General features: G+C 47.2%; 1 protein-coding gene across 1 annotated transcript in view; it reads right to left on the reverse strand.

Annotated features, from left to right (window-relative positions):
* Window positions 1-342: 342 nt before the first annotated feature.
* The window catches only part of SYNPO2L (synaptopodin 2 like), a 39332-nt gene continuing 12181 nt past the window's right edge, over window positions 343-27493 (reverse strand). Inside the window, exons 2-4 of the mRNA XM_065638752.1 lie at window positions 24753-24904; window positions 21474-22135; window positions 343-6982 (exon numbers count right to left, since the gene is read on the reverse strand). Of these exons, the coding sequence (XP_065494824.1) occupies window positions 4641-6982; window positions 21474-22135; window positions 24753-24904 (3156 nt within the window). The 3' untranslated portion in view covers window positions 343-4640. The remainder of the gene's footprint in view (window positions 6983-21473; window positions 22136-24752; window positions 24905-27493) is intronic.

Below are 27493 nucleotides of genomic sequence, written 5' to 3' on the forward strand. Positions count from 1 at the left end.
GATACCAGGTTGACAAGCAGAGGGTTGGGTTTAGGTTAGAGCAGGCTGAGGGGCAGGGTTGGGGCGGGCCAGCTGGGGCTGGACCATAAATTTCTTCACCCTGTCGGTGAGTGTTTTAGCCTGTAGTACCGAAGTTTTGGATCTCAAGTTTCTGCTTGCATTAGGCCTTTTTAACATATAGGGGTTTTAAGTCCAACTTAGGTGTTTTTATTGCTGAGATATCCCATCCGTTTTTGGACTCCTATTCTCTTGGCCTTAGTAGTTTGTTGGTAGTGCTAACTGCATGTGCTGTACGCATAGCATTTTCTTCTGGGTGCCAAGCAAAGAAGGTGACAAAATGCCTTATGTAAAGTGCATATCACAAGTTTATTCTTCTGCACAAACAAATAGAAAGTGACTGTAAATTGGGAGGAAAAAAAAAAGACAAAACAGAAAAGGAAAAAAATTATTTCCATAAACAAAGATGTTAACTCTGTTCTTCTTGTGGGGTCACATCTTCCACCACACAGAGCACTGCTGATGGGCTCCCATTTTCAGAACACTGATGAGTCTCTTCTAGAAAGAGGGCCTGGTAGGGGATGCTGGATATTGTAGCCAAAAGGGAGCATAGTCTTTCCACAGGACAATCTTGGCTTGCACTGTGCTCATGTCTGGCAGTCAGTGATTCCTCACCACACCAGTCTCTTCCAAGATTTGTCCTGTCAGCTGCTGCAGGATCTTGAGGTTATCTCTGGCAAGTGTTCCCATATATTCAGAGGGAACGGACTGATACTTCTGAAGCAAAGATAAACCCCCAGAACTGCCAAAGCCACAATGTTCAACCTGCAGCATGCTGGAGAAGAGGGATGATAGGCAGTTTTAAATCAGAGCCCATGCAGACATCTTCCCATGCTTAACAAGGAGGCACTGGGGTTTGGCCTACCTCTGCAGCTTAGAACTTAGCAGGTGGGAGCTAAAACTTGTCAAACAACTGTTTATGTCTGTGCTTGTTCAACAGCTGAGGAATTAGAAATTTGGAGAGGCTCAAGACAAGCTTATGTGGTTCAAAATTATTCCACATAACCTCACCTGTGACCTTTCTAATAGGTCAGCCACAATAGTTTCATGAGCAGATACTAGCAGAGCTGCTTGAAGCCAGCGGTAGTGCAGGTTTCTTCCTTATAGCTTATCTGAGGCATCTCAGTATTATTTCTCATCTCATGCTACTTGCAGCCACAGGCCTTATTTGGGACAAGCCACACGCACTGTAGGTCTGCTGCTTCTGCAGAGCAAGTTCTTTGTCAGCACAGGATCCAGAAGAGATTGGGAGGGGCAGAGATCCATCAAACTACTTTGGCTTTGCTTCTAAACATAGCTTTGAACCAAGGATGTTAGAAGTGAAATGCAGGATCCACAGCCTCCTGGTTCTTTTCCTTGCTCGAATGTTTAATATTTATTCTCCAGTCAGACCTAACTTTTTTCATCTCCTGCCCATTACATAATCAGAAATTGTGGGCCACATGCAGTTATTCCACTCACTTGAGTCCTGACATCTAACATTCAACAGCATTTGGTCATCAGTCCTTGGCTTGCATCAGAGTCTCCCAGAAATCTGGAGTGAGACCACTGAAATACTAACCACATGCAATGTCCCTTACGTGCTAAGGCCAGACTTGTCTTTTTTTCCAGTGGCAGAATGAATTTCCCAAGACACTCAGGCCCTGAGAGCACTTCCTTTAAGGGCCTGAGGAAAGGGGACACTGGACTAATAATCAGACTTTCTGAGTCTTTACTGCAGAATTATCTTGAGTACCCTTTCTCTGGTCCACACAACCCCTCTCTACACCTGAGTTCAGTGATGTTTTCAACCTGGGCTAGCTTGTCTGTCTAAGACTAGTGGCTAAAACCACTAGCCAGTGACAAACGGCACTCCACAAGGAGAGTAGAGATGAAGTTTTTGGAGCTCTAGTAGTCATTTAGTTCCTTCCTACTTTAGTTCCTTCTTACTCTTTAGCTTTCCTAGAAAAACAGAAGACTCCTCCTTCCATGTACGGGAAGAATCACAGAGATTCAGCTTGCTACAGCAGCACACAGGGGTTTTTTTCCAGAAATGCTGGCAATGCATCGCAGCACAGGATGAGTGAGAAGCAATCCTCCAAGTTAGGTTTTGTAGCATGGCCACTTCCCTTCACCAGATCTAAGATTCTGGTGATCTGCATTAACTCAGCAGTGATGGCTTGTCCTAGGACCTCCCCTCTCAGGCAGGAACACATACAATCCCGTCATTAGTTCAGGTCGGCTGCTCCTATGTCATACACCCAGGGGCATCACCTCTTCTGGCTCAACCACCCCTTTGCTCATTAGCTTAAGGCATCCCCAAAGGTTTTCTCTCCATCCTCTCCCATGGCCCACAGTCTGCCAAGTGAGGTGGAAGTGCTGTCCTCCTCCCTCCCACACATGCTCATCCTATGTTTCAGGGCCCCCAAGACTGTACACTGCAAATGCAGGCCTGAAGAACAAGGCCAGCCAGACTGTGAACGATTCAAAGGCAGGATTGTGTATTACTTTCCTTTTTTCCTCATTCTCTCCCTCCCAAGCTTGTCTGGGACTAGAGCTCCTAGCTAGCCCTCTTTTTCTTCAAGGGAGAGCACACATGCAGAATCTCCAGGTGCTGACAGAGAAGCACTTTAGAGCCTCCAAGAAAAAGTAGAGTCCCCAGCTTTCATGAAAGGAGCTACACATCGTAAGCTCCAGCTGCACGGACGAAGGTCGGCTTGGACTTAGTGTGAAACCACACAAGCTGCACTGCTTACAGACCTGGCATCAGCTCCATTTGCACTCCTTTTTTTCTTCCCAGAACCTACGGTCTTGTACATCCAAAGTTTGTGTGCAGTCCAGTCAGAGAACAGTTTCTGCTTGGAGAGGAGCAAGTCTAATGACATGTCTCAAGCAGGGCTATGAGACCCTCATCGTGCCTCCAGTACTCATTCCTGAGGGTCTGGTAAAAGGCTGGGCAACCCCTGCCCAGGAAGAGATGGCAAGTCCCTTCCCTGCAGCTGGAGCATCGCTGTGTTTGGGAGCTGTGCTTCAGGAGCAATCCTTTCTTGGTGTACTTGTGGAGTCACACTGTGAAAGTGGCTACTGCAAAAGGGGGAGCACAGGCAGAAAGTAAATGGCAGAGGTATGTGCAAACCAGAGCACAAATGGCACATACACACACATGCACGGTCCCTACTAATATCCTAAATTTTTCCTTGGGAAAGGGAATGCTTTCTTCTTGTATGCCTTTAGTGTAGGGATTAAGTCTGAGGCTAGCCTGGGACATTAGAGGAATAACCAGTCCTGTTTCTCCAGCATCATCAGCAAACTGACCTCTGTATGTGTGTGTGAGAGTGCAGATCCTCTGAGACTCTCAGAGCACTTCAGTTCTCACCAAATAGACTTCAGGGATACCTAAATCATTTAGTATGAAATTCTACTGGTGACTTTCTGTTTCCTTCTCCTCCACTTGCCTACTGAGAATGTCTGTAAAGGGACTCCGTTTTCCAGCTCATCACAGAGTTTTCAGCAAGTTTTATGTCATGACCCATTGCCAATCTAGTTACACTCTGTCCTAAACTAAATAGAAAGATGGTGTGCAAATGCATATTCCATCCTGTCTTCTCTTAGAGTCAACGGTACCTTCTCTCACGCAATCCTCCTTTGTACTTACAGCATCTGTATTCTGTTCCAGTGGGACTAATGCTGCGGGACCTTCCTTGTGCCAAACAGCCACTGCCTGAGCTTAGCTTTGACTTCGTGTATCCTCAAAAATTGACACTTCCTTCTGCGGTTCCTCCAGCTTGTGATAGCCCCATCAAATCCATTCAAAGTCTCTCTTTGGCATACTGCTGCCATACCTGATAGCCATGTGTAGCACCATCTGGGATGACTGTCCCTTTTACCTCCAGCCCTGGTGACTGGAGGAACAGGCACACGTGGCCACCCTCCTGCACAGGGCACACTGCCCACACGTGCATGCATGAACACCCCTACTCACTCTTCTCTCTCACCTCCTTTCCCCTGCCCCCCCGAAGGAGAGTCTGGGAGAAGTGTCCAAGGCGAAACCCCACTTCTGCTTTCACTCCCTGCAGGGTGCATGTGAGTGCAGGTGTGTGCAGGGGTACAGACTGACAGGCTCAGAGAAAAGCAGTGCAATGGGGAAGCTAGGGCTTCAGTACTGTAATCCCACCTCTGACCCTTTCTTCCTGGAGAGCTCTTGCCCCATAATCTCCTTTAATTCAGGGGTGACTCCAAAGCCCTTGGGAAAGGAAAACCACTACCACCTATATATGTCCTCATGTGAGACAACCACTGCCATCGACCCCCTCCAGAGGTGGGTTTTGCTGCTGCGTGCAAGTTCCCAGTCTCTGTGTACCACACATGTGCCCTCTCTCCACATTCTTGCTCCTGCTGTAGCCACAGCCAGTAGTCCTTGTGCTGAAGCTGCCCATCTGAGACCAAGGGGAGGCTGGGGGAGAGGGTGGTGCAGAAGGGAAGTTAATTTTTTTTTTCTCTTTTCTTCATTTTGTGTTACTCATTCCAATGTACTGAGCTGACATGAAAGACAAAACGAGCACTACCTCTGCGGAGCCACAGATGGGATAGGAGGGGTGCCTGCCTCAGTGGTGGCCAAAGCTCGGCCTCCACACATTGGCCTGCATTCCCGTTCTTGCTGCTGAGAATTTGGGCCTGGCCACCTGAAACCGAGAGGCTGAGGCTGGGTTTGGGGAAAGCCCCTGGCCTGCCTGACCAGGCTCTGGGGAGCTCTGGTATGTCTTAGGGGACTGGCTGAGCTCCACCTGGAAGGGGGCTGGTGTGGTGGGGGCAGAAGATGCCATTTCTGTTCTCCACACTGGCTCGTCCAATGTGGTGGCAGAGCGGGGCGCAAGCACGGTGGGTGCCAGGCTGCTCGAGGCTGGCATGGGAGCTGGAGTGGAGAAGCGACGAATCTCCTGCGTCTTGGCTGTTTTCACGGGGACCTGCTTGGCTGCTGTGAAGGACGAGCTAGCCTGTGGGGCTGGCTGACGGGGAGACTCCTGAGTGCTGGGGCCTGGGGGATCCCCGAAACAGAACATGGCTGACTTTAACTGATAAGGCTGGTGGCGCATTATATCAATGACCTTAATCCCTGATTTCTGGCCAGGCGCCTTTTTCACTTTGCTCTCTGCTTTACTAGCCTGAGATTTGCTGGCTGCCAGGGGATAGAAAGGGGAATGCATTGGGTTGTATGCAATTGGAGGGGGAGCCCGGATGTTGGGTGAGTATTTCCAGGATGAGGGCAGAGAAGGGGAAGGAGAGGGGGTCCTGGGCTTGGACTCTGGCTTTGGTGTTGTTTCCACCACATATTTGTCCATGCGGCTCTGGCGTTTGGCAAAGAGCTCTGCCCCCTTGCCTTTAAGCTGAGGCATGTCATGGGCCCCATTTACCAGTCCAGCATCTTGCTGCTGAGGCTTAGGAGCCACTGGAGGTGGGGTCTTGAACTTGCGGCCAGAGGACTGCATGAAGTTGCAGGCCTCAGCACCCAGGCTGAGAAAGTCCTCTTCAGGCCCAGACTCAAAGCCAGCCCCAGGGTGGTCACCTTTTGGCTTCTCATCCAAGTTCTGCACCAGAGACAGGAGCTCAGGGTTGGGTGAATTCTTCTTCTTCTCCTCAATCTTACTGAACATGGGTTTCTTGTTGCCCCGCCGGCGAGCCTCCTGAAGGATGCCTGTGCGGGGAGCTGGCACAGCAATCCTCTGCTCTCTGGAGGTTAAGGGCTCGGAAGGAGGTCGTGGCATTGCCGGTGAGATGGCAGGAGAAGGCTGCTTTGGCACAGGGGAACTGCTTATGGTGGGCTGTGATGGTGCTGGACTGATATACAAAGAAGAAGATGCTGTTCCGGGGACTCGTGGCTGGGAGGCTGCAGAGGCCACCTCACCTCCTGGCTTTGAGGGAGCTGACAGAAAGATAGAGGTGCTGGATGTCCGGGCAGTGTTGGCGGAAGGCTTATTCTCTGGAGCGCATCCCCCGGCTCTTGGCTGTGACTCCAGTGGTGATGTTGGCCTTCCTGGTGCAGGAATATACAGAGATGTGGAGGAGCTAACTGGACTGCGGTGTGTTGGCACTGGTGCATTGGCAGGTGTTCCTGGAGCTGGAGGTGAGAAAGGGGGAACCACTGTGCTTTGCCCACCCAAGCTTTCACTAGGTTTTTTGGGTGTAGATGGCCTGAAGATGACAGAGGATGTTGCTGGGCGTTGGCCAGAAAAGCCAGGAGTAAAGGGCCGTGCAGACCGGTTGAACATGCTCGTTGTGCTTGAAGAGAAGGGGTCAGGGGTGCTTGGGGGAGGCGGGAAGAAAGTGGGACTGGGGGGAGCCAGGAGCTGAGTGGAGAGATTGGCTGGTGGCTGCTTGCTGGGCACTTGTATGCCTTCCAGGTGGATGCTGAGGGGCACGCTCTCTGTCTTCTGTGGCACAGGCATATCTCCGTTCACCGTACCCTGCTGTGGCTGGGCAGCTGGAACAAGCTGGGGGCTCTTCTGCGCTGGGACTTTCTCGACTGTGTACTTCCCAGCCCGTTCCCTCTGCTGCTCAAATAATCGTGCTCCTTTACCTGAGGCCTCGCTCAAACCTTTTTGCTTCTCTTCCTTCTGTTCAGAGTCAGACTTGGACTTTTCAATGTCCAGGTAAGTGTTGTCCCAGTCTGAGTGATTCGTTAGGCTTCGGGCATCAGAGAAACCTTCCTCATCAAATTCAGACTCACTAGTTGGAAAAACTCCGTCTTCCTCCTCGTAGGAGCGGTCTTCGTCGACACTGCCAAAGCTTACCAATGTATACTTCTTAGCCCTCTGCCTGCGCTTCTTGAACATCAGCACCCCCTTGGAGTGGGGGTTGGGTGCATCTGTCAGCAGGGATGCAATGGTTCTGCACTTTGTTTTGGCTTCTTTCACGTTCTTCTCTTGGATGCTTTCGTGGCGGTGGAGCTCTGCAAGAGACAAAAAGAGGCAAGCTCAGAGCTGAGCAAAAGGCTGGGTGGGCAAAGATGGACAGTGGCATGGCTGTAGGTATTCTAGTGACCGTATGAGGAAACACACTGTCACCCCCTCCCCTTCTTTTTCTTTCCCACCTTTGCTGATAGTGTCTCTAGGAGCTGCTGATAGAAACCCAGGTGCAGTTTTCTCTTTCCCTGCAAACACAGTAGAAGTCCACACAGGTGTGGGGAGGGAACTCCCCTCACTGTGACAGCTGGTCTCTGTTGCCTGGTTAGAGCTGGGATTTCCTATTTCTGCAGCATGTGGCAGAGTCCCAGGCTGTATCTCATAGCGTTTTTACAGTGCATGCCCTTGCTCCAGGGAATTTGTACCACTTTATCACCCTGAGGTGGAGCTCTGCTTTTTATATACCTTCCTCCTACCATATGGAGGATTTTCAGGACCAAGTAATAATTCTGCCCCTGAGAGTCTGAGAAGCAGCCACCGCTACTGTTGGCAGCCACGCATGTGTGCAATGGGAGAGGCGCTCTGCAGGCACAGCCAGGCTGCTCCTGCCCTGGACCCTGCCGTGCCAGCTACAGAGGCAGAGTGTCTTGCAGCAGCACTGCGTGTAGGGCTGTTCGCTGCTTTCTGCAGCAGCCCTGCAACTGCAGGAGGCATGTTTTCAGCCTTGCTCTAGCCCCTGGTCTGTGCCTCCTGCCCAGCAAGGAAGAAGAGTGTTTGCTCCCAAGCAAGAATCCCAGACCGCCACAACTGATAAGCCAGGCCAGAAGGAATCCACTTAGACAGGCTTGCTTGGAAAAGCCAACACCTGTTGGGACACTGGCATGAAAGTGTGGGATAACCATTTTCCACCTGCTCTGCCAGCCCAGCAGCATGTAAAGCTCCAGAATGGAACATTGTGTTCTCTGCCTTACATTCAGGGAAAGCAGGGGGTGAACGAGATTCAATAGTAAAACCAAACCCAGCTGCCCTAAGGAAAGTAAGGCCATGCCTTGAATTAGTGTTCAAGTGATAGAAATCAGCGCTAACCTTGCACAGAAAAAACTTCTCATGCCTAAACCATAGACTAATTTCTGATTTCATGTCATCCTTTTCCTTACTGCCATTGTCTTTTTCCCAGCATGATAGTATAGATGAAAATCCATCCACTGTCTGCATCCAATAATTTGTCAAAAAACTGTGTAGCATCTTGACATTCTCAGGAAAGAGGTACAAAATTATGCCCTGCTGAGAGGAGAGGAGAGGAGGAGGAGGATGGCTGCAGGCAGTGCTGGAGGACAGCGTTACTCAAGAGAGGATGAAAGCTGCTCAGTCCTCTCAGAATCTCACTTCTGACCATTTTATCACAGAGCATTCCTTCAATGGGGACCTGCTAATGTGGCGAAGTTACCTGCTGTGCGGGACAGAGAGCTTAGCTAAGAAGGATACTAGTTTTCCTGAGGGCTGCAGATGTCCCCCCAAACCTGGCTAGGCTGCACAATTGTGGAAGATTACATCATTCCATACTGCACCAGTGTAACCACAGCAGAAAGAGCTTCCCTCTCTCATCTCATGCTGAAAATAAGGTGTTGAATTGCAGAGCAGTCATCCTTCTAGGAAGCTTAAGATAAATACAAGGAAAGACTCTTCTGAAGGTTTGCAGTCATTCCGTTCAGCTTTGGGATTTCAGCAAGAGGACTTCTGCAGTTTCATGTCACCTCATGTGGATGCACAGTCTGTTCCTCCCCTTTTCATCCAGAAAACTGGAAACGGCAAAATCAGTGCTGAAAAGATGACTCACTATTTGTACTTGCACTTGCAAAGTGAAGGCTCTCTGCAAAACTTTGCTCATATAATAACTCTGCCTTGCTAAACCAAGACTGAAATACTGTCCAGGTTTTTATGGAGACTTAGTGCTTTTCAGGGCAGTCGTATACTTGCCCTCAAAGACCTGCTCTCCATTATAGAAACAAGCTACAATCCCTGAAGGTTTGTCTACTCTACTTACAAATCTGCACACATGTGTCTCTGGCAGTTGTTCACGATGGATGAAATAGGAAAGATTTCTTTCTTGCTACAACCATCCTTTCTACAAGCTACTACACCTCACCTGGCTCATATTTTGCTTCTAAATTTAAAAGGAGGAAAAGCAGCACTACTTAGTGAAGTGCAGCATCTCTAAAGTCTGGACCCTGAGGGAACTCACAGCAGGATTTCTGGCACCGGCAGCTAACAGCGAGGGAGCTACACCATCTAGAGTGTCTGTGCAGCCCCTTCTGACAGCAGAGTACCACGAAAGCACTCAACTCTAAAGTCCAGATTAGCAAATACTGTCACAGAAAATATAACAGTAGACAGTCTTGGCTGTGCCTCCACCAGCTTTTCGTCCTGGCTTTGCATTAGCATCCATGTGCAGCTTCTCTAGGAAGTTGCCCTGAACTGCCCTGGGCTCTGAAGCAGCTGTCAAGTAAGGCCCTCTGGGACCTGCTACTTGCCTCCCTCTTCTCCAAACTTTCCTCCTCATCAAAGGCTAAAGTACATAACTAATTATACCAGTCCTCCCAAAAGAAAAAAATATCATGCTATTCAAGCTAAAATTTCCCTCAACAGTTTAAGAAAAAAAGAGAAAGAGAAATCTTCCTGAGATGTCTTTCTGAACGTAAAGAGCAAAAGTGTAATTAGAATAGGCAAAAGAATAGGGGAAGGAGAGGAGAAGAAAAACAAGAGGAAAAGAAAGGAAAATAAAAGAGAGAAGGGAAGAGAAGGAAGAGGAGAGGAGAGGAGAGGAGAGGAGAGGAGAGGAGAGGAGAGGAGAGAAGAGAAGAGAAGAGAAGAGAAGAGAAGAGAAGAGGAAAATGAAAGAAGGAAAGAGGAGAGGAGAGGAGAGGAGAGGGAGAAAGAAAAAAAGAAAAGAAGAGGAAAGGAAAGGAAAGGAAAGGAAAGGAAAGAAAAGAAAAGAAAAGAAAAGAAAAGAAAAGAAAAGAAAAGAAAAGAAAAGAAAAGAAAAGAAAAGAAAAGAAAAGAAAAGAAAAGAAAAGAAAAAGCAAGATATCTGTACCTGCATAAGGCTGGTCCAAGCTTGAGAAGGCAGAGTCCAGACCTGGAGAGCTGGGCATGTCACAAAGCCCGTTTAATTCACAACTCCCCATAAACAGAGAGAGGCAATGAGAGAGCGGCAGAGCAGCTCCCTGCTGGAGCAGAACCAAAACTCTGAGGTGTCCAAGACCTTTGCTATCAGCTCCACAAGCCTTTTAAAGCCTCTCTTTTGTCTCATGGGTATTGCTGCCAGAAGCCATGAGGTCACTTTGTCTATTTTTGTCTTCTTAGCTTCATCACTGAGCAGTGTGATGGACATTGTCACCTGGCACTTAAACACCCTCCTTCTTTCCACCAACTTCTACTCCCTGTGACGTGAAACTCCTCTTTTTTATTTTAAAATAAGAAAATAAACTCTATACTCTCACTAGACAGGTGCCAGCTTCAGGTTAGTGTTTCCAGTGCCTCCATGTCCAGCATTTCTGTGCTAAAGAGCCCTTCAAAAGAGATGAGACTAACACTGTGCTCATGTCCAACATGGACAGGCAGAGAAACCCACCTAGGAGTAAAGCAACTTGCCTTATCTGAAACTCTCAGAGAGCACCCAGCTCCGAGTAAACATAAGGAAGAAAAGAGAGAAGAAAGACTTTCTTTTCCTGTATATATAATTTTTCTTCCATGTCTGAAGAGAACCAGTCCATGAGACAGATTCCTATTGTGTACCAGGACTGAGGAATGCTTAACAGAGGAGCATTAGGATCCTGGGTGCCTGCAGTCAGGTGGTTTAGTTGGGGTAAGATGGCAGAGGCTGTTACCTACACCACTGAAGAGTGTGACTGTGCCCACGGAGGGTGACAGAGTGTTTGGAGGCCAAGGACCGGTGTTCTGGCAGCACCATTCAGAGCTCCAGTGCTGGGGACTGAGAGGTGCTGAATGATGAGGTGCTGATAGTGAGGACTGGGATGGACAGGGAGGAAGGGAACAGAAGGTGCCGGGAGTCTCCAAATCTCCGCAGTTGTGGCCTGCTCAGCATCTCCTCACACTATGGCCAGGTCTCATCTTACTGCCTCTTTCTGTACATGAGCAATAGCTCCCGTGAGAGAATCCCAGAGCTGTGGCCAAGGGACACGGCCATGTGATTCTCCCTCCCAGCAGTCCCAGCCTTGGCAGCACTGTAGCCCAAGACTCGAGCAGACCATCTCCAGTGTTGGTAAGTCCAGAAAAGTGAAGGTCTGACCATGCCTCCTGAAATCCACCACCCATCACTGCATGCCAAGAAGACAACTTCCACAGGCAATGCTGCAAGAAGACAGACCTGTCATGCCTCATGCAGAGGCTCTTACAGCAAGAGCAATGCAAGTGGTTCAGTCTCTTCTTTGATGAGTATTTGCACATATCTACAGTCTCTTTGGGAAAACCTTGTAGAACCTGATATATACAATAGGCAATTGGAAGTGAAAATATGGCCCTGCAGTACAGAAAAAAAATCTCTATTAAGAATAGTCAAATGGAATAAATAAAAGATTAAATGGAAGGTTATAAAACTCTTAAATTCTTCTGATGTGGTGGATAATTTCTATAAAAACCTTTTTATTAACTTTTAAAGCACTTAGTTCTTGTCCCCACTAAATTCTGCTAGAATAATCCACAAAAAGGAAAAATTTCTATTAAGCAAAGGTTACAAATATTTTTCCATGAACTTAATTTAATTTCACTGAAGTGAAATGAATTACATTACTAATTACAGTAAAGAGAAGTGTAAAAAGTATAGATCTTTTCATGATCAGGCCCTACTAAAAGAAAGCATTTCAATGTATGCTCAGGAAAACTACTGAACAAGCAGGTTTACACAATGTCAGGTACTGATCATGTTCGCTAGGAAACAAACAACAGTAAATTTTATTACCAAAGACCAAATCCTAAAAAAGCCATTACCATAGAAAATAAGCACACTGCTAATTTCAGACATAAAGAGCCTGTTCCTTAGTGATGAAATACTACTTGTCTACTATTTTTTTCACATGGGATCAACTAGAATTTTTTTCTCCCAGCTATTTATGTTATACAAGGTCATTTTTCCACGGCTAACGTTGCAAATATCTCAGTAAGTCATTAGAGGCTATAGACATCTCATGCTTCTCATAGCTGGAGTCCTTTCAAAATAAGATTTGGATAGGTTGTATTGGCCTTCTAAGTATTTCTCTGTCGAAAGCTTCAACCTTTCAAGCTTTGACCAGTGTTTGAATTGCAAACAGTAAAGCAGAGGAGTATATATTCTTTTACTTAAAGGAAGCAGTAAAACTCTTGGGACAGAAAACTTGTTTGTCATTCTCTGATATTTGCACACTTCCATCATATAATCTGTGCATAACATAAAACTTAGATATGGCTTCCACTCCTATTTATGATGCTACAGGCAAAAGCTTCAGTTCTACTCAAGTCTGCAACACTTAAGGATGTATCTGAGGTTAAATACATGGTTAAGCACTTGTCAAACCAGTGTTTCTCTTAAATGGCCGGTGACTTTAAGAGCTCTCAGTGAGACGCTGCCCCGCTGCAATCTCCTGGTTTTAGAAAAACAGAAGTCAAGCTTCTCTGCAGGTGAATCAACAGCCCATGGGAAGAAACATGCCCAGTCATTTTGTTGATTTTTGACCACTCAGCTATTCTGTGACTCCCACTCTGCTATCGAAGAGCTCTGCTAGGCAGAGAGGGTGCAGAGTCATTGCTGTGCCCGGCTGCAGTGTATTAGTCTCACGGTATCCTGCTGGAGACTTGAACAGCTTATTCACTCAAAAAAATCTCCCTCAGTTGGGTGAGAGTTTGCCTTTTCTCCTGAGCTGGATGGAAATGTGTCCTCAGTGCAAAAGGTAGCACACATAGCCAGCTTTCCTGTGCTGACAGCTCACACTCGGGTCATGGATATTCCCTATATAGTATTCTGTGACAGGACTGCCAAAGGAGAGCTTTCTTTTGCCAGGACAGCACCTGTTGAAGGCACTAGTCAATCTGCCTCTTGCAGTTTTAGCCTGATTTCCTAAGAAAGGTTTATGCAGTCATACTGCATGTCTTTTCATCCTGTTTCATACTAATAGCTTTTGAGCCCATTTGCTAATTTTAAGAGTCTGAAGTCACAAAGATACAATGCTCCTACAATTTTACATGAAAATAGGTGCCTGGACAGAGGAGACAGACCCCATGATAGGAGGCAGGAAGCCTGAGTGCAGTCTTAATTAGGCACCAAATACTGAAAAAACACACACACACCCCCCATCCCCCCCCGAGAGATTATGAGTTCTCATTCTGAATGTGACATCAAACAGATTTGCCTTTTACTAGACATGAGAGAATGAGCTATCAAATACAAGACATAAATTAAAAGGACACCAGGATCTGTTAATTCTCCTGCTCACAAAATTGCTTGATGTCTGACAGTAGGATACCACTGATTTATCTTCTCTTTGTCCTTCAGCATTTCCAGCATCCACTTTCTAGTAATACAGACAAGCATACGCTCACCATCTGGGTCTGTAGACTTGATTAATCCTGTAGCACTTGCCATATATTCTTGCTGTCCAATTGATTTTAGTTCTTTTCTGCAACCAGGCAAGCCCATACTACATTTAAAAATCCAGCCTTTCGTGAAATAACTGTATACCTTCCATGCCTTATGTCATCTGCTGATTAATACACAGCAATCTCCACTGAATCCTCAAGTCGTCCATTAAAAATGGTATTATTGCTATTTCCTGTTACTGCTTGCTAGGTACAACACACTCAAGAGAAACAAAAGACATTTTAAAAGTTTCACTAGCAGGAGTTTGCAGTTGACAAAGCATATGAGGAGACAACAGCAATGTACCTGGGAACCCTTTTGAGCTCCTCAGTCCAGGTAACCCATCGCCCTCCCCCATGTCCCCCACACACCTGGGTTCCTGTGGGAAGAAAGACCAGAGGAATGCTGCAGTGTGTCCCAGCCAGGTCCCAGTTCTGAATAGCAGCAGTTTTGGGGCTGTGGGGTGCCCCACAGCACATACTCCCTGTGCTGTCTAGATGCAGCCAGAGGACAAAATGCTCTGAGAGAAGTGAGGAGGGCTGGGATTTTTAATCATCTGTCTCCTCACCCGTCATATAACATTGAGGTGGAGAGGACATTTGATTGACATACGTTAGTGTTTAAAGCTCCATGGGTGAAAATATAGAGGTAGTCCTGTTAGATTCAGAAGCCCAGTGAAACACTACTACCAACTTAGCCAGTTAGCTAATCTGACATCATGAGCCATTAATAGTTATGTTTTCTGATCTATTCTGAGCCAATTGTGCAGTCATCTTACAGTAGTCCTATCTCATCTATATTTCTCTCGTTGGAAAAGTCATGTGGAACCATATCAGATATCTTACAGAAGCCAACATATATTGTGTCCACCTTATTTCTGTAGCCATGAAGTCTTATCTTACCGAACAGGTCAAAGACTATATCTTTTTCTAGTTTTTATTAGTCCATGTTGATTTTACTCATGATTTTGTTTTCCACAAAGTGTGCTCAAAAGAACTTTTTTTTCCCCAGGGCCTGTTTCTGTAATAAGGATGCTATTCTTGGTCTCTTTCCCTGAGGCCCTTCCCATTATTCCAGGGTATTTATCAAGGACTGAGGGCCATTCTGAGAAAATTTTCACAAATTCCTTGCATTTCACCTCTACAGAGAATATGATTCAGCCTTGTCCTTTCAGTATAGCCAGTGTGTCGAGATTTGCTGAATCTACTCACCCCTGTTCCTGCCTCTATTTCTTTTATACAAAGGGCTAGATTCTTGGTTAACATAAGCAGTAGATGACACTGATGACAGTGAAGCTTTACAGATTTCACAGCAAACTGATCTCCCTACCATGGACTTAAGTGAAACTGAAAAACAATATTTGACAGGTTGACAGTTTTCTCCTTCATAGCTATAATTTTCTCTCACTTTTGTTGAGCAATGACTCTGTTGTTTAATTACCCCTTGCCAAAGTCCTTTTATGCCTCACCCGTTTATGCCTCTCCCTTCCCCATCACTATCACTTTGTCTCATTTCAGTGTCTTCTCTGAGCAGACTTGTCCTAACCTTGTCAGCAAGTCCCATATCACTTTCAGAACTGATGGAAAGAACGTTGGTCAGGGAGAAGGATTCCCATTGCCTGTTTGCATTACGATTTCTTTCAGCTCAGCTCTCAAAATCATGGAACCTAGAAGTTATCAGCTTGGCTAAGACAGTCTATGGGGCTATATATGTAGTTGTTTCAGTGTGATTACTGCTCTAATCACCTTGAGATATGAATTACTGGCAAAATTTTGACTTAATCCCATTGTTCCCCATCGGTCTTACACATCCTAAGTCATTCCAGAAGTGCATGTGCAAGGACAGGCTATGTTGACTTAATGTGTGTAGCAGCATATTCCGAAAAATCAACAGCTGGGGCTCTGCAAGAACCATGGAATTGTAAGCTCAGAAGAGAACTCCTGACACTGTTCCACCAGCAGCAGAATGATGAATGACCTCTGACCATGTCTGAGGAACTGTGACCCAGGGTCAGAGTCCCTGCGCTGAGAGTAATAACATAGAAAAGTAATGTCTGAATAACTGATAGTTTAAAAAAGATGCTCAAAATGGTATCTCATACAGTAGAAATACTAGGACAAAAGGAGTAATACCTTTTCATTTCAGGGATCACATACAGCTTTACTCCAAACATCTTCAAATATTAAATATCTTTCCCCTTCTGGAGAATATTATATGCAGCTAGATTTATCTTGCACTAACACATGCTCAGCTAAATCTTTGTCTCTGCCAGGCTTTGGGGAAGCTGGGCAGCACAAAGGAGAAGCAGAGTAGAGCTCTATCAGCCTTACTTGCAGTGCCGTATCCTACAGCATCTGCATTGAAATGCTGGACAAGAGTGATGCCCAAAGGAACGATGCTGGAAGTCTCCAGTAAGAATACCTGAGGAAAATGGCCAGTTACTTGTGACAATTTCTGAGATTGCTCAAGAAAGAAGCCAAACCAGACAACGCTAACTTACAATCTCTCTCTTCTGTCCAAATAGTACATCAGCCTGAAAATATCACCTCTGTGCTTTTGATAGAAGAATATAACCTGAAGGCATAAACTCAAATGCCATACTCAAGCCTAAAACTGGAGAAAGAGGGCTCCAGATGCGCAGTGTTTATCTCACTGTTATCTTTTTTAATAAATGCCTTCCAAGCTGCAGAGAATTCAAAACTGTATGTTAGTTATTAAGTGGAATATTCTTAAGCAAGGGCATACAACTAAACTGCATACACCAGTGTATGGAAATTGATTTCCCAAGTGGAGGCAATTTCCAGTTTAAGGCGTGCTGAAGTCAGATTGGACTCTCTGTCTGTGATTCAGCCATGGAGGCTGTTGTCCTTGTTTTCCTAGTGGTTGGCTGCTCACTGAGTAGCAAGGGCCAAGGGTTATTCAGCATTGCTTCATACTGATAGGAACAGACTTTCTGTAAGATCAATAGTTCAGGCAATTAATTTTAATCTCCTAGTCTGAGCAGAATGCTTTTCTATTCTACTTTAAAGCATGTAGGATGGGGACAGCTGACTACTATCCTAAATCTTTTAGTCTTCTGGACTGCAGTGAATGACAAAACCAGTAAGCTAGCCTCACAACCATGTAACTGTGATCATTAGAGTCACAACTGTCAAAGCTGAACACCAAGCAGAAAATGAGGTGCGGTTTAAGTTCAAACTGCCATTGAGGTACTTAATCTTGCTCACAGCTCCTGTGGCCTGTACTGACTGTAACAGGCTGGTAGATGGTGTGCTGCACTCACCCTCTGCAGAGAAATGTGACTGCAGTCACTCTTTGAAGAGGTAATCTGTATGACCCTCCAATGAATAGGCCACTTATAAATAAGCATCCTATCTCGTCAAGTGATGCTGCTGTACATCCGCTTTAAACAAGAAGGATTTCCTTTTCTGATATGGAATGTAGTAACTTTCATGACTCTGCACAAGCAGCCAGGCCCATATAAAGCAGAGGAGGAAATTTCCCCACCCATTTTTCCCTCCCTTCCCCTACCGTACATGGAGAGGCTCTTGAGTCCTAGGAACTAAAAATAGTCCAGTGGATAAGTTTAAATTGAGATATTTTGAAGCACTTCTTGCACTGAAACAAATTCCTACAGTGTGATAGCAAGTTAGGACTAGATGGCTGTCTTGGTAGGTCTGTCTTCTGCTAGCAATTGGTATTTCCAGTTGTGAGAAAGCCTGAACCCATTGTCTCCCATGATCCCAAGCCACCAAGGGTGGGGTGAACAGAGGAGGACACTGCAGGAGCTATGGGGACCCGAAGAACCTCACTAGAAATTACTTGTGACAACAGCAGTCTGATTGTCCCTGCCACAAGCTCCCGCTTTCCACTGACCCCTTGAAACTCATTCAGATTTTTTTATTTGTATTTTCTGTCTTGTTATCTCTTCCTGTCCTTCTGCACTGTCCAAGCAGCACAGAAATCATCTCAGGGAGGGATGTGACTTGGCCCTTTACAGTGATGATGAACTGAGGCCCTAAAGATTCCCTGTTTCCCCAGTGATTAATCACCTCTCTAAAGAGAGCAAGTTATGATTTTAGTGGGAAAGAAAGAAATTTGTACTTTTGCTTCTTCAGCAAAGAGTCCCTGTTTGCTGGCTGCTCTCTTGCCCCCCCTGATCAGAACACGAGGGTGCATAGCAGCCACGGGGTATCAGTGAAGACTGAAATCCTATTACTTGTAGGGCAAGTTCTCCACATTTGGGTGGTGTGTGGCTCCCCACACTTCCCCACTAGTCTGCATTAGCAATGCTCTGAGTGATTTTTGAGCAAGCATGTCCAAGCCATGTGTCCTGTGGAGGGCTGGGATGATGTACGTGCTCATCTCAGGCTGGAAAAAATGAGCCAATACCAATGTGCAAATTGTGATAGGGCAGGAACTTTGGAAGGAGACAGGCCCAAACCTCACTGCAGGGGCTGTTGCCTCTCTAAGGAGTGTTAAGGCATTGTGTGGGGAAGGAGAGGCACAGCTCAGCTGCTGGTGACATGCGAGGTGTCGTGAGGTGGCACCAACAGCTGCTGCCCCTCTTCCCTGTGCTTATTTTGCTCCACCCCACCCACTGCCAAATCCTTGTCTTGGGCTGCTCGTTCTTGCCATCATACTGTCTTCTGCTCCCAGAGTCAAATCCTTGCCTAGTGTAAATAAGTGAGCTCCATTTGCTCCTGTGTTACTGCAGTGTGAAGCAGGTGTTAGACAGCAGTGTCACCTCTGGCAATTGCCATGTGATGTGTATCCTCTTAGCAAAGGCAGAGAAAGCAGCTGTAGTTGTCAGGCGCTGGTGGACTTGATGCAAAAAAACTACATGTACTGGAGAAATGTCAATCAGATGAAAATTAAGAGAAAACGAAACCATAACAATCAGAGCATAAAGACTCATCACCCATCATGGTGAGACTAGGAAAGATGGTGGAGAAATATGGGAAGCATTTCCTAGTTTCATTGACAATCTGGAGGAGAGTATACAGTCAGCCCTGATCGGATTTGCTAACAACATCAGAAATGAAGGAAAATCATACAGAAAAGGGGAAGTAGAGGGGCTGAATCAAATTGCCCGTGATCTGGAAAGCTCCAAGTTCTGGAAAGCTTGCAGTGAGGAAAAAGGTTTACAAAAGCTCTAGAGACAGGAAACAAAGAGCAGAGCTACAGATCCTAAGTTTAAGAAAACGCAAGAGCTGACAGGTGATAGCAGTCTTACTGAGATCCTTGCAGGGCAATAGAGCTGTGAAGAATGTCACTTGTTACTCTCAGTGGTGTGCAAAAGAATTATTATGTTCTTGTACAGGGATTTCAATTATTCATCTAGAAATTTGATGTTTCTAGATACTCATCTAGAAATACTATACCTGCAACTCTGCTTGCCCGAGGTGCAGGGACAAGTAAGAAAAGGAGAAAGTCTCTGTAGCTTAAAAATGGCAGTGAGAAGTTAGAAATAATTAATACAAAGGACAAGAAAAATACCCCCAAGATTGGAGAAAACATCAGAGCAAGCATGAGAAAGGACTACATTCTAAAAATAAAGGGGAGAACCATCCGGGTAACAGTCCCAACAAAAACGAGTTTTTCACATTTTATGGTGCAGTGGTAGGAATTATAATGGAGAATGCCATGGCAAGGCAAGGAGGGTGTGCTGAGCAGGTGCCCTGGGAATATATTTAGACAGGTAGTGCTCCAAAAGGCAGACATCTCATTAGGTAGTCAGAATGTCCTTAAATGTCTAATGTGTATCTATTGAGCCCCAGACTCCCATGACTGATCGTCCAGGTCACCTACCATAGTTGACTCAGATTTTAAAAGCTTGCCTGACTTCTAAACCATGAGCTTGATTTTGCGGTCCCATTTAGCAAAACCCAGGGGTCTCTGTGTCCCAGAGCAGGCAACTGTGCTGTGGGTATTGCTGACAAAAGGCAGAGAAACCGAGCTTTAAACTCGATTGGCTCCATGGGAGCCTGGAGCAGCTGTAGGAGCTGATCCAATGCAAGCCCAAACATCCTTACCAAGGCTACATCTTTGTGGCAAGAGATGCTGTATTGTGTGCCTCCCATGCCGACAGCTTCTCTGCAGGCAGCCTCCCCACAGAGCTGCTGCAGCTCAGCCGTTCCACATCCTCCTGTGTTTATTCCAGGCATAGGTGCTCCTTAGCTCTGTTCACCACGTAATGAACACCTTCCATCCCTCTTACTTCCTTGCTTCTTTCCTTCACAGAGTTACTGGCTGCCAATCATGACTTGTGTTTTAATGGCTCTTGTGCTCTGGCATGATCAGGACATAAAGTTTTGCCTTCACATTTACTGCCAAGATTCCTAACCCAAGAAAAGGCCAAGCTGGCCATGTGAGTTGCCATCCATGGCAGAGTAATTCTTACATAAGGAAGCCCAAACATAATCCAGAAGGAGGGGGAACGGTGGAGGGGTAATAAGAGAATAAAATATTATCTCAGTCTGCAGTGCTTCTGGGAACCCTACCTCCAGCTGGCAATAGAGTTGCGTCATCTTCTGCCATGAGATATTATTTTGCCATCAGAAATGCTCTGTATTAAATACGTGGCTTTCCTGGGAGCCTTCTGTACTGACGCTGTCCATGGAGAAAAGTCTTGATGTAAAGCAATTGCTCATCCACTGCTAGGAATATCAGGTGGCAGGGAGCAGCTGAACATGCCTTTCTCAACATTCACCTCATGCTTGTATATTATTCAAAGGGGGAAAAAATAGCTTCATCCTGAGAGAGGCCAAAATTGCTACTTTCTTTGCTGTCCTCAGGAAATTTAGTGCTAAAGACTAGGAAGAAATAATACAAGGCACCAGGGTCAGTTGTACTGCCTAGCAGGGCCTGACATAAGGGATGCAACAAAGTCTGCCCTCTCAACACAAGGCAGAGCAGTAAGACCGTGCCCTGCCTGACAGAACCAGCCTAGATCTGAAAGTGAACTCTATAGGATCCCTTAGGCAGAATAGATAAAGGAATGTTTAGCATAAGGAAAAGAGACACTTAAAAATTGCCTTGCAATATTATCTGGCCTGGGGAAAAATGTCTAGCATTGGAAGCACAGAATCACAAGTTAGAATTTGTGCTTTCAGTCTCATCACTTTTCTGTGTCTCCGTTTCCCATTCTGTCCCCCTGCTAAGCCTTATTTCTAGGCTCAGAAAAGTGTAAATTAGTCAGCCATAGTGCACACTGAGGTACTCATATGAAAACAAGTCTTTGATTACCTTGTTTGTAATATTACTGGATAGATCATGGCTGTGAAGTCAGGTAACATCTTGTTCTGACTTCATGTTTGGGTTTGAAATATTCCACGTGTAGCAGAAACCAGGACAGGTATTCACAATTAAGGTCACTTCAGGTCCATCACCCATGTACTGCACTACATTTTTCAGTACTTTATTCCACCTGGAAGGTCTTGACTAGAGGGGTCCCACTAAAAGGAATTGTTCCAACAGCTCATTTACCAGCCTCTGCCTGTCCTTGCTGGCAGCCCTCCACTGATGATACCTAAAAAGTGAGAAATTGTACCAGATCTCACCAGCTGCTGCCAGACATGGGCACCAAAGTGTTGAAGAAACCAATGACCTCTAACCCGTTGTCATCACATAGAGGTGCTACAGCATAGCTGGTTATGTGGCTGTAGCTTCTACAAGTTATTCTCAGATCCCAGACCCTTTCTCTCATCTGTTCTTTGGACATCCTGGGTGAGCTGGACCCCACTGCCGAAGCTGCAATAGGAAGCCCCAGTCCCTGCAGGTCTGACCTGACTCTGCTTCTTCCCAAGCCAGAGGGGCTAACCCACTTGACATTTGCAGGAATGGAATTTTGGAAGGAGATCCAGCACAGGAAGAATGTGTGGGTGAGTGGCAGGGTACAGAGGACTTACTGGCCTGCTTGGCTTTCTCCGCATACGTGGTGGTTAGGTCTTCATCAACTGGGTGTTCCACTGGCCCCACCATGGGGATGAGATGGCGTTCTGCTCGGATAGCCTTGGTGGCATGGGGCAGGAGCATCGCCTCTGGAGAAGGCTCCTGTCTCTCTGTCGATGGTGGCCGCAACTGTCCCTCGCTCTCTGAGAATGGAGTGTCTGTGCGGCTGTCAGGCGGGCAGGAAATCTCCCTCTTGGCCACTCCACCAGAGCTGGTCACCTCGGGTTCCCCCTGTGCAGCAGCCTCTGGCAAGCTCTCATAGCCGCTCTGCTCGGACAGGGACACCTCATCCTGAGGCGCATCCGCCTTGCTGGTGGTGCTGTCGGGCGGTGAGCGCGGGCTCTTCTTGCGAGCCCGGCGGTGCTTCTCCTGGGCCACGTTGTCAGCATCGCTGTCTGTCTCGCCATAGTAGGCCTCACTGTCTGGCGGGGAGGTGAGGCTCTCCAGGTGCCTCTGCGACCTCCGCGGCTGTGATGGCTGTGTGGTAGCTGGGGCTGCTGCAGGTTCAGGGCTGAGAAGCTGCACCGGGGGACTGAGCGGGGATGGCGAGGAGAGCACTCGCTGCCCTGGAGAAGGGGAGCGCTGGAGCCGTGGGCCAGTCTGGTCCCCACCAACTATCCTGTGGGGAGAAGGAAAAGCAGTGAGCAAGGTCTGGTTGGTGGGGCTGAGCTGGAAGGAAACCCCCTCATGAGAGAGAGGGCTAAGGACTGAGCTGGTGTTTCAGGTGCCTTTTAAGTGGTACAGACACCTGAAGTGCAGACACCAAGGGCAGACTCACCTCTGACATCAGCTACATGCTCTCACCCTGATTTTCTGCTTCATGACTCTCTGAAAACCAGGTGTTAAATGCTTGAAAATCAGAATGCCTTAATCAGCTCTCCATGCATTTATCCTGGGGAGGTAAATTCCTGCATAGCAGACATTCCCCAGGGCAGTGGGACATACCCCTACAGCCTGCCACTTCCCAGGGGGGCTGAGTGGTGCCTCAGCCACCACACTGCACCCCAGCTGCTCCTGCACCTGGGGCTGCACCATGGAGCTGTGTCAGCTCTGCAGATCCTGGCACCCCTAAACTGCTAGTTCAGAGTGGGCTCCAAAGAAGTCAGCGCTGTTTGTTTACCCTGACCTCTATGTGGGAGTAAATAGCAAATACTTAGGAGAAAAAGGCCCAAGTGTTTTTCTGGGAGTAGGACTGCTATCCTGTGGTAGGAGTCCACCCTGAAGTGTGCGACCTGCTCGCTGTGGGACTGCTTTGCAAGCTAGCTACCGGTGCCTGGGTTTTGATGACCTTACTGCAGTCATGCCAGCCAGCCCAATCCATGGGCTTGTAAGTGAGCTGGAAGGATGACTAGAGTAGGGGCAGGGCAGACTGGGGCTGTGAGCTCCACTGCTGGCTGCCAGAGAAGAGGGAGAAGGGGCTGTGCTGACGGGAAAAGAGCCAGCCCTGTCCTCCCACTCCTCAAGAGTGAGTCTGGATTGCACCAGCAGTTTGACTCCAGACTTCACAGATGGGGTGGGGAACTTCCTCCTTCCCTTGCCAGATTCACCAGGGCTTGTTAGAGTTATAAAGGAGCCCTAAGTATTTGCCTTCTGAGCATGCATACCGGGCAGCCAGGCGGACAGTGTTGCCTCTGTGAAGCTGTGGAATTCATGACTTGGATCCCAGTTTTGAACTGTGAAATATTTATCCTCATGTCAAATGCAAACCTTTGTGGAAGCTAACGGTGGGGCAATTTATCTGACAGTTTAATTTTTAATAATATTTGCTATTATGAACTCTCACTGGGGAGCAAACTCAAAGGTCCCCAAACAAAACAGAGCAGTCCTTCCTTTTCCTTAAATACTTGACCAGATAACTGAAAAGCTTTACGGCTTGTAAGCCAGTTTCTCTTGTTCTGCACCATCGGGTCACAATCTCCCCCCCGTCTCTCTCTCTTCATACACATCCCACACTGACAGACATACACATATGACCTTGCATACTCCAGAGTCATCCAGTTACCTCTCTTTTCTGAATAAGACTGGTGTTTTCTCTGGGAACATAAATATGAAGTGGGAATAGAGACATGATCAGAAAGCAATATTTGATGAGTTCTTCACTACCCCAAGATGAAGCCAACTGTTTACGTTATTTCCAAATCATCTGATGTTGGCTCCCAGAAGGCTGTGAGAAGCCTGCCTTTGTCAGTTTGCTAATTCAAAGTGTGCTGACTTTGGCCCATTGGAATTTGCCCAGGCACCTGTTGGCTGGAGATAGGCTCCGATGGGGTGAGATAAGACCTTGGCAAGGGACCAGGAGCTATTCTGGACACCCTGTGCAGGGCTAACTCATCCCACTTAATCACAGCTAGAGTATGGGGTGAGGACATCAGAAGGCACCGGCTCTTTCCCTGAAGCCAAGGGAAGATCCTGCATGCTCAGGCCTTCTTTCTCTGAGCACTGCCCACCTCTGCCCCTGGTTTACAGATGCCAGACCAGCACGGCTCTCCCTCTCCACTGCTCACAATGCTCTGTCTTTTCAGGGCTGTAAAAATCACATATCCTAGCCCACTTCACCAAAGCCTTATTTCCTGGGGGTGACTCCTGTTTTGGTAGTAGCATGGACTAGCTGGGACCTCACACAGCTTTGCTGCCTTCATCTTTATATGATTCATTTACATCTTGGGCCTCATCCAGCATGCACTGAGGCACTGGCTTAACTTTAGCACGGGTATAACCAAGGACTTTACTGGAACCATTTTTGTGCTTAAATTGAGCCTGGTCTCCAGTACTCTGCTGGATTAGAGACTTTGCCAGAGGTATTTCTTCTGCAAAAAGGGACTGAGCCATACACCTCTGTGGAAGTCAGTTCACACCCTATTGGACTGCAATGGCCTGCTGCAGTAAATACTCAGGTAATCTCGTCTTGGCTCAGTTATCCAGTATGTAGTCAAATCCATTTCTACAGAACAGTTATTTACCCAGAATGAACTGGAGTGTCCATTAATTGCTGAGATTAACTGTCCTATGGCATCTGCTTCCTAAATTGCTTGTTCTTTGCAGCATAGACCTCACAAAAAAACTTCTGGATGGCTGCACATTAGTCATGGGGAAGTCCTCCTAGTACACTTTGCAGCATGGAGAAACCAAAGGCTCCCTTCCTGCCTTCTTTCTGCTAGGTGTGGATAGCTGCTGTGCTGGATGAAGCTGCCCTGCTGCCTGCACTGTCACAGCACCGGCGCTTGGGAGCAGGTTACCTTTTCACGCGGATGTTGAGCATGCCGTTGGAGGAGTCAATGATCTGCATGGCGCTAGCATGGGAGAGGCCAGCACATGACTTCCCGTTGATAGAAACTAGCACATCATTTTCCCACAGGCCTCCGCGGCACGCTTTGCTTCTCTTTCGGATCTAGAAAAGCAGAAGAGAGAGGACAGGGATGAAAGGAAGAACAACAGCTATCTAGTTCAGTTGCTTGTCTCCTGCTGGCCCTTCTATTATTCCATCCCTGACAAAATAACACCTAGCACTACTATGCTGCCAGGGTGGAGGAGCAGTCCTCTTGCATAAGCCCTGGCTATGCCTTTCAATCTCTGTATTCCTGTTAATTCCAAGAGTCACTCTGCTGAGCACAGGCCTGACCTGATAATCAACCCAATTTGAGTCCTTCAATGCAGATGAAAGACTCGAGCACCTACAAGCTCTTCTCCTCTAGTTCCCTATCTCTTAAGTTCCTTAGGAAGTCTGTGTTTCAGAGGCGGAACAGGAGCTCTTTCCAGACTACCCCTGTACATGGCTGTGTGTCCTGTATGCCCCTACTGTGCTTCCTTGGTATGATCCCTGATGCTCACACAGAGCCCCTGCAGGTACCACCCTCAGGGAAGGTGACAGAGGGAAGAGATGGTGGTTCCGAGGCACTTCCTGCTGTCAAGTATTCCTGCTCTATTGGCTTTGGCCAATATATTAATATTTCTGGACATCTGCATGAGGCCATATGGTGTCCTGTTATGTAAGTGTAAACTTGGAGTAAATCTTTAGCTTTAACAGGACCTGTGCAGGATATGCATTGCTGTATCTGAGAATGGAGTCTTGGTCTCTAGTTTCAGGCTAGTTCCTCTCATGGCCATCTTACACCAAGTGTTTCCTCCCCCATTTGTTCCATCATCCATCAGTTAAACTTCTTACTGAAACCCCCAACCCAGCGTAGCCTTTCTGTTAGGACAAGCAAGCAAACCAAATGCCCACTCAACCCAAAACCACAGACCTCTCCCATATAGGCAAGCAATGGGATAGTCTTATAGGACAGCTTGGCACCCATAATACACTCATTTTGCACATAAAAGAATAGCATGGCAAAAACGCTGGATCAGGACAAATCAGGCTCAAGGTAGTACTGGATATGTAGATGTTTCTAGAATATTTCTTCAGGTCTTGCAGTTAAGTGAGAGACAAATCAGTGCAGAGCTGTTTAACAGAGCGTGCAGTGAACCAACTGTGGCAGATCCCTGCAGAGGGGTAATACACAGCAGGGCACCTTCTCCCGTATCTTGCAGCCTTGCTGCTCAAGCAATCAGAGTCAGCTATCAAATCGCACAAGTTACTTTGCCGGCACTCCCACGGCAGCCCCAGGAAAGAGAAGTGAATGCGAGAGGATTGCTGCCCTGTCATTGCTCTTGCAGGCGCAGGAGTGGAGCAGGAAAGGGGAGAGCTGGAGCCCTGAGGGGGTTCAGTGGTATGGTGGGCTGGTCTCAGGGCCCAGGCCCTCTGCACCTCTGGGATGTGCTCATGGCCGGGGCTCAGCCCTGCTGGCTCATGTCCAGTAGGCAAGAGCAGCACTCCTCCCAGGTCAGCCTGTCAGCAGGACCGAGAGGTGTTGGGGAAGAGGATGGAAAGAGGAGGGCTATGCTCTGACTTGTTTGTGTGTTCACTGGCACTTTATCACTCTGCAGCCTCTCCAGCTTGAACCCAAATTTTGCCTGCATGCTTAAAATAGGGACTGGCTCATCCCAGCTGCCACATCCATCAGCCTCTCTCATCTCAGTCCTTCATTTCCCTCCTTGTTAATATAAGCCTGGAATGAGAATGTGTGGGTCTATAATGAACTACTGCTGAAGAACCACTTTTCTGCTGTTATGGTATAAATGCTGCTTCTTGATACCCCCTCAAGGTGTAGCTGTTAACTGAGAAGAGATAGCAGATATATTTTCCAGTGCTGCCTACCAACACAGCAGCTAATGCAGAGAGTTAAGAAGTTCAAGAAAGGTTAGAAGAAAAGTCTCCTCGTATTCCCCCAAAGGCCAACTGCTGCTCCGTGGCCAAGCGCTTGGTGCTCAGCACTGGATGGGAACACATTTGCTGAGTATCTGTCCTAATTATGGAGCGAGGGGACTGGGGGTTAAAGGCTGTCAGCAGGTGCTCAGAGCATTCCTTGCATCCCATCGTACTGCTCCATGCTCACTGAAACCAACTGGATGTGGGCTGGTGACCCCCCAGAGCAGAGCCAGTAAGCTTCCTGCAATCCTCCAGTCCCACAGTACTGCAGGACTTTGCAGGCAAGTGTTTGGGATTCCCGGGCAGGGAGGGTAGGCTGAGCTCCCAACACTGCCTGCTGCTGCTGCAGGCACCTTTCAATCAGAGTGGGCTGGTGGGATGCAAGCTGCCCCACACGGGCTGAGCAACATAAGCAGGCAATGCATTTCTTTTGTGGTTAATAAAGATGCTGGCTCTGGCTTGGTCTGTGCTCAGATTTTACCAGGGTGGCAAAAGGCCCACATAGTAAAGCAACTAGAGTTACTTCAGTGCTGCTGCGGGATCCTGCAAACTAGCTCTAAAATCCAGGAGGGGACTTCTCCCCATCTCCATTCCTCCTTGGGAAAACAGGACCAGGTCTCTTCTAGCACAGGAAGAGACCTACGGAATCTGAAAATAGCACATGAATGTTCCTGGCTGTCAGTCTCCCACAGATTTATATACCCCTCCCTGGAAGTTTATCAATGTACT

This window comes from Caloenas nicobarica, chromosome 7 (genome assembly GCF_036013445.1).
Source record: "Caloenas nicobarica isolate bCalNic1 chromosome 7, bCalNic1.hap1, whole genome shotgun sequence".
NCBI lineage: Eukaryota > Metazoa > Chordata > Aves > Columbiformes > Columbidae > Caloenas > Caloenas nicobarica.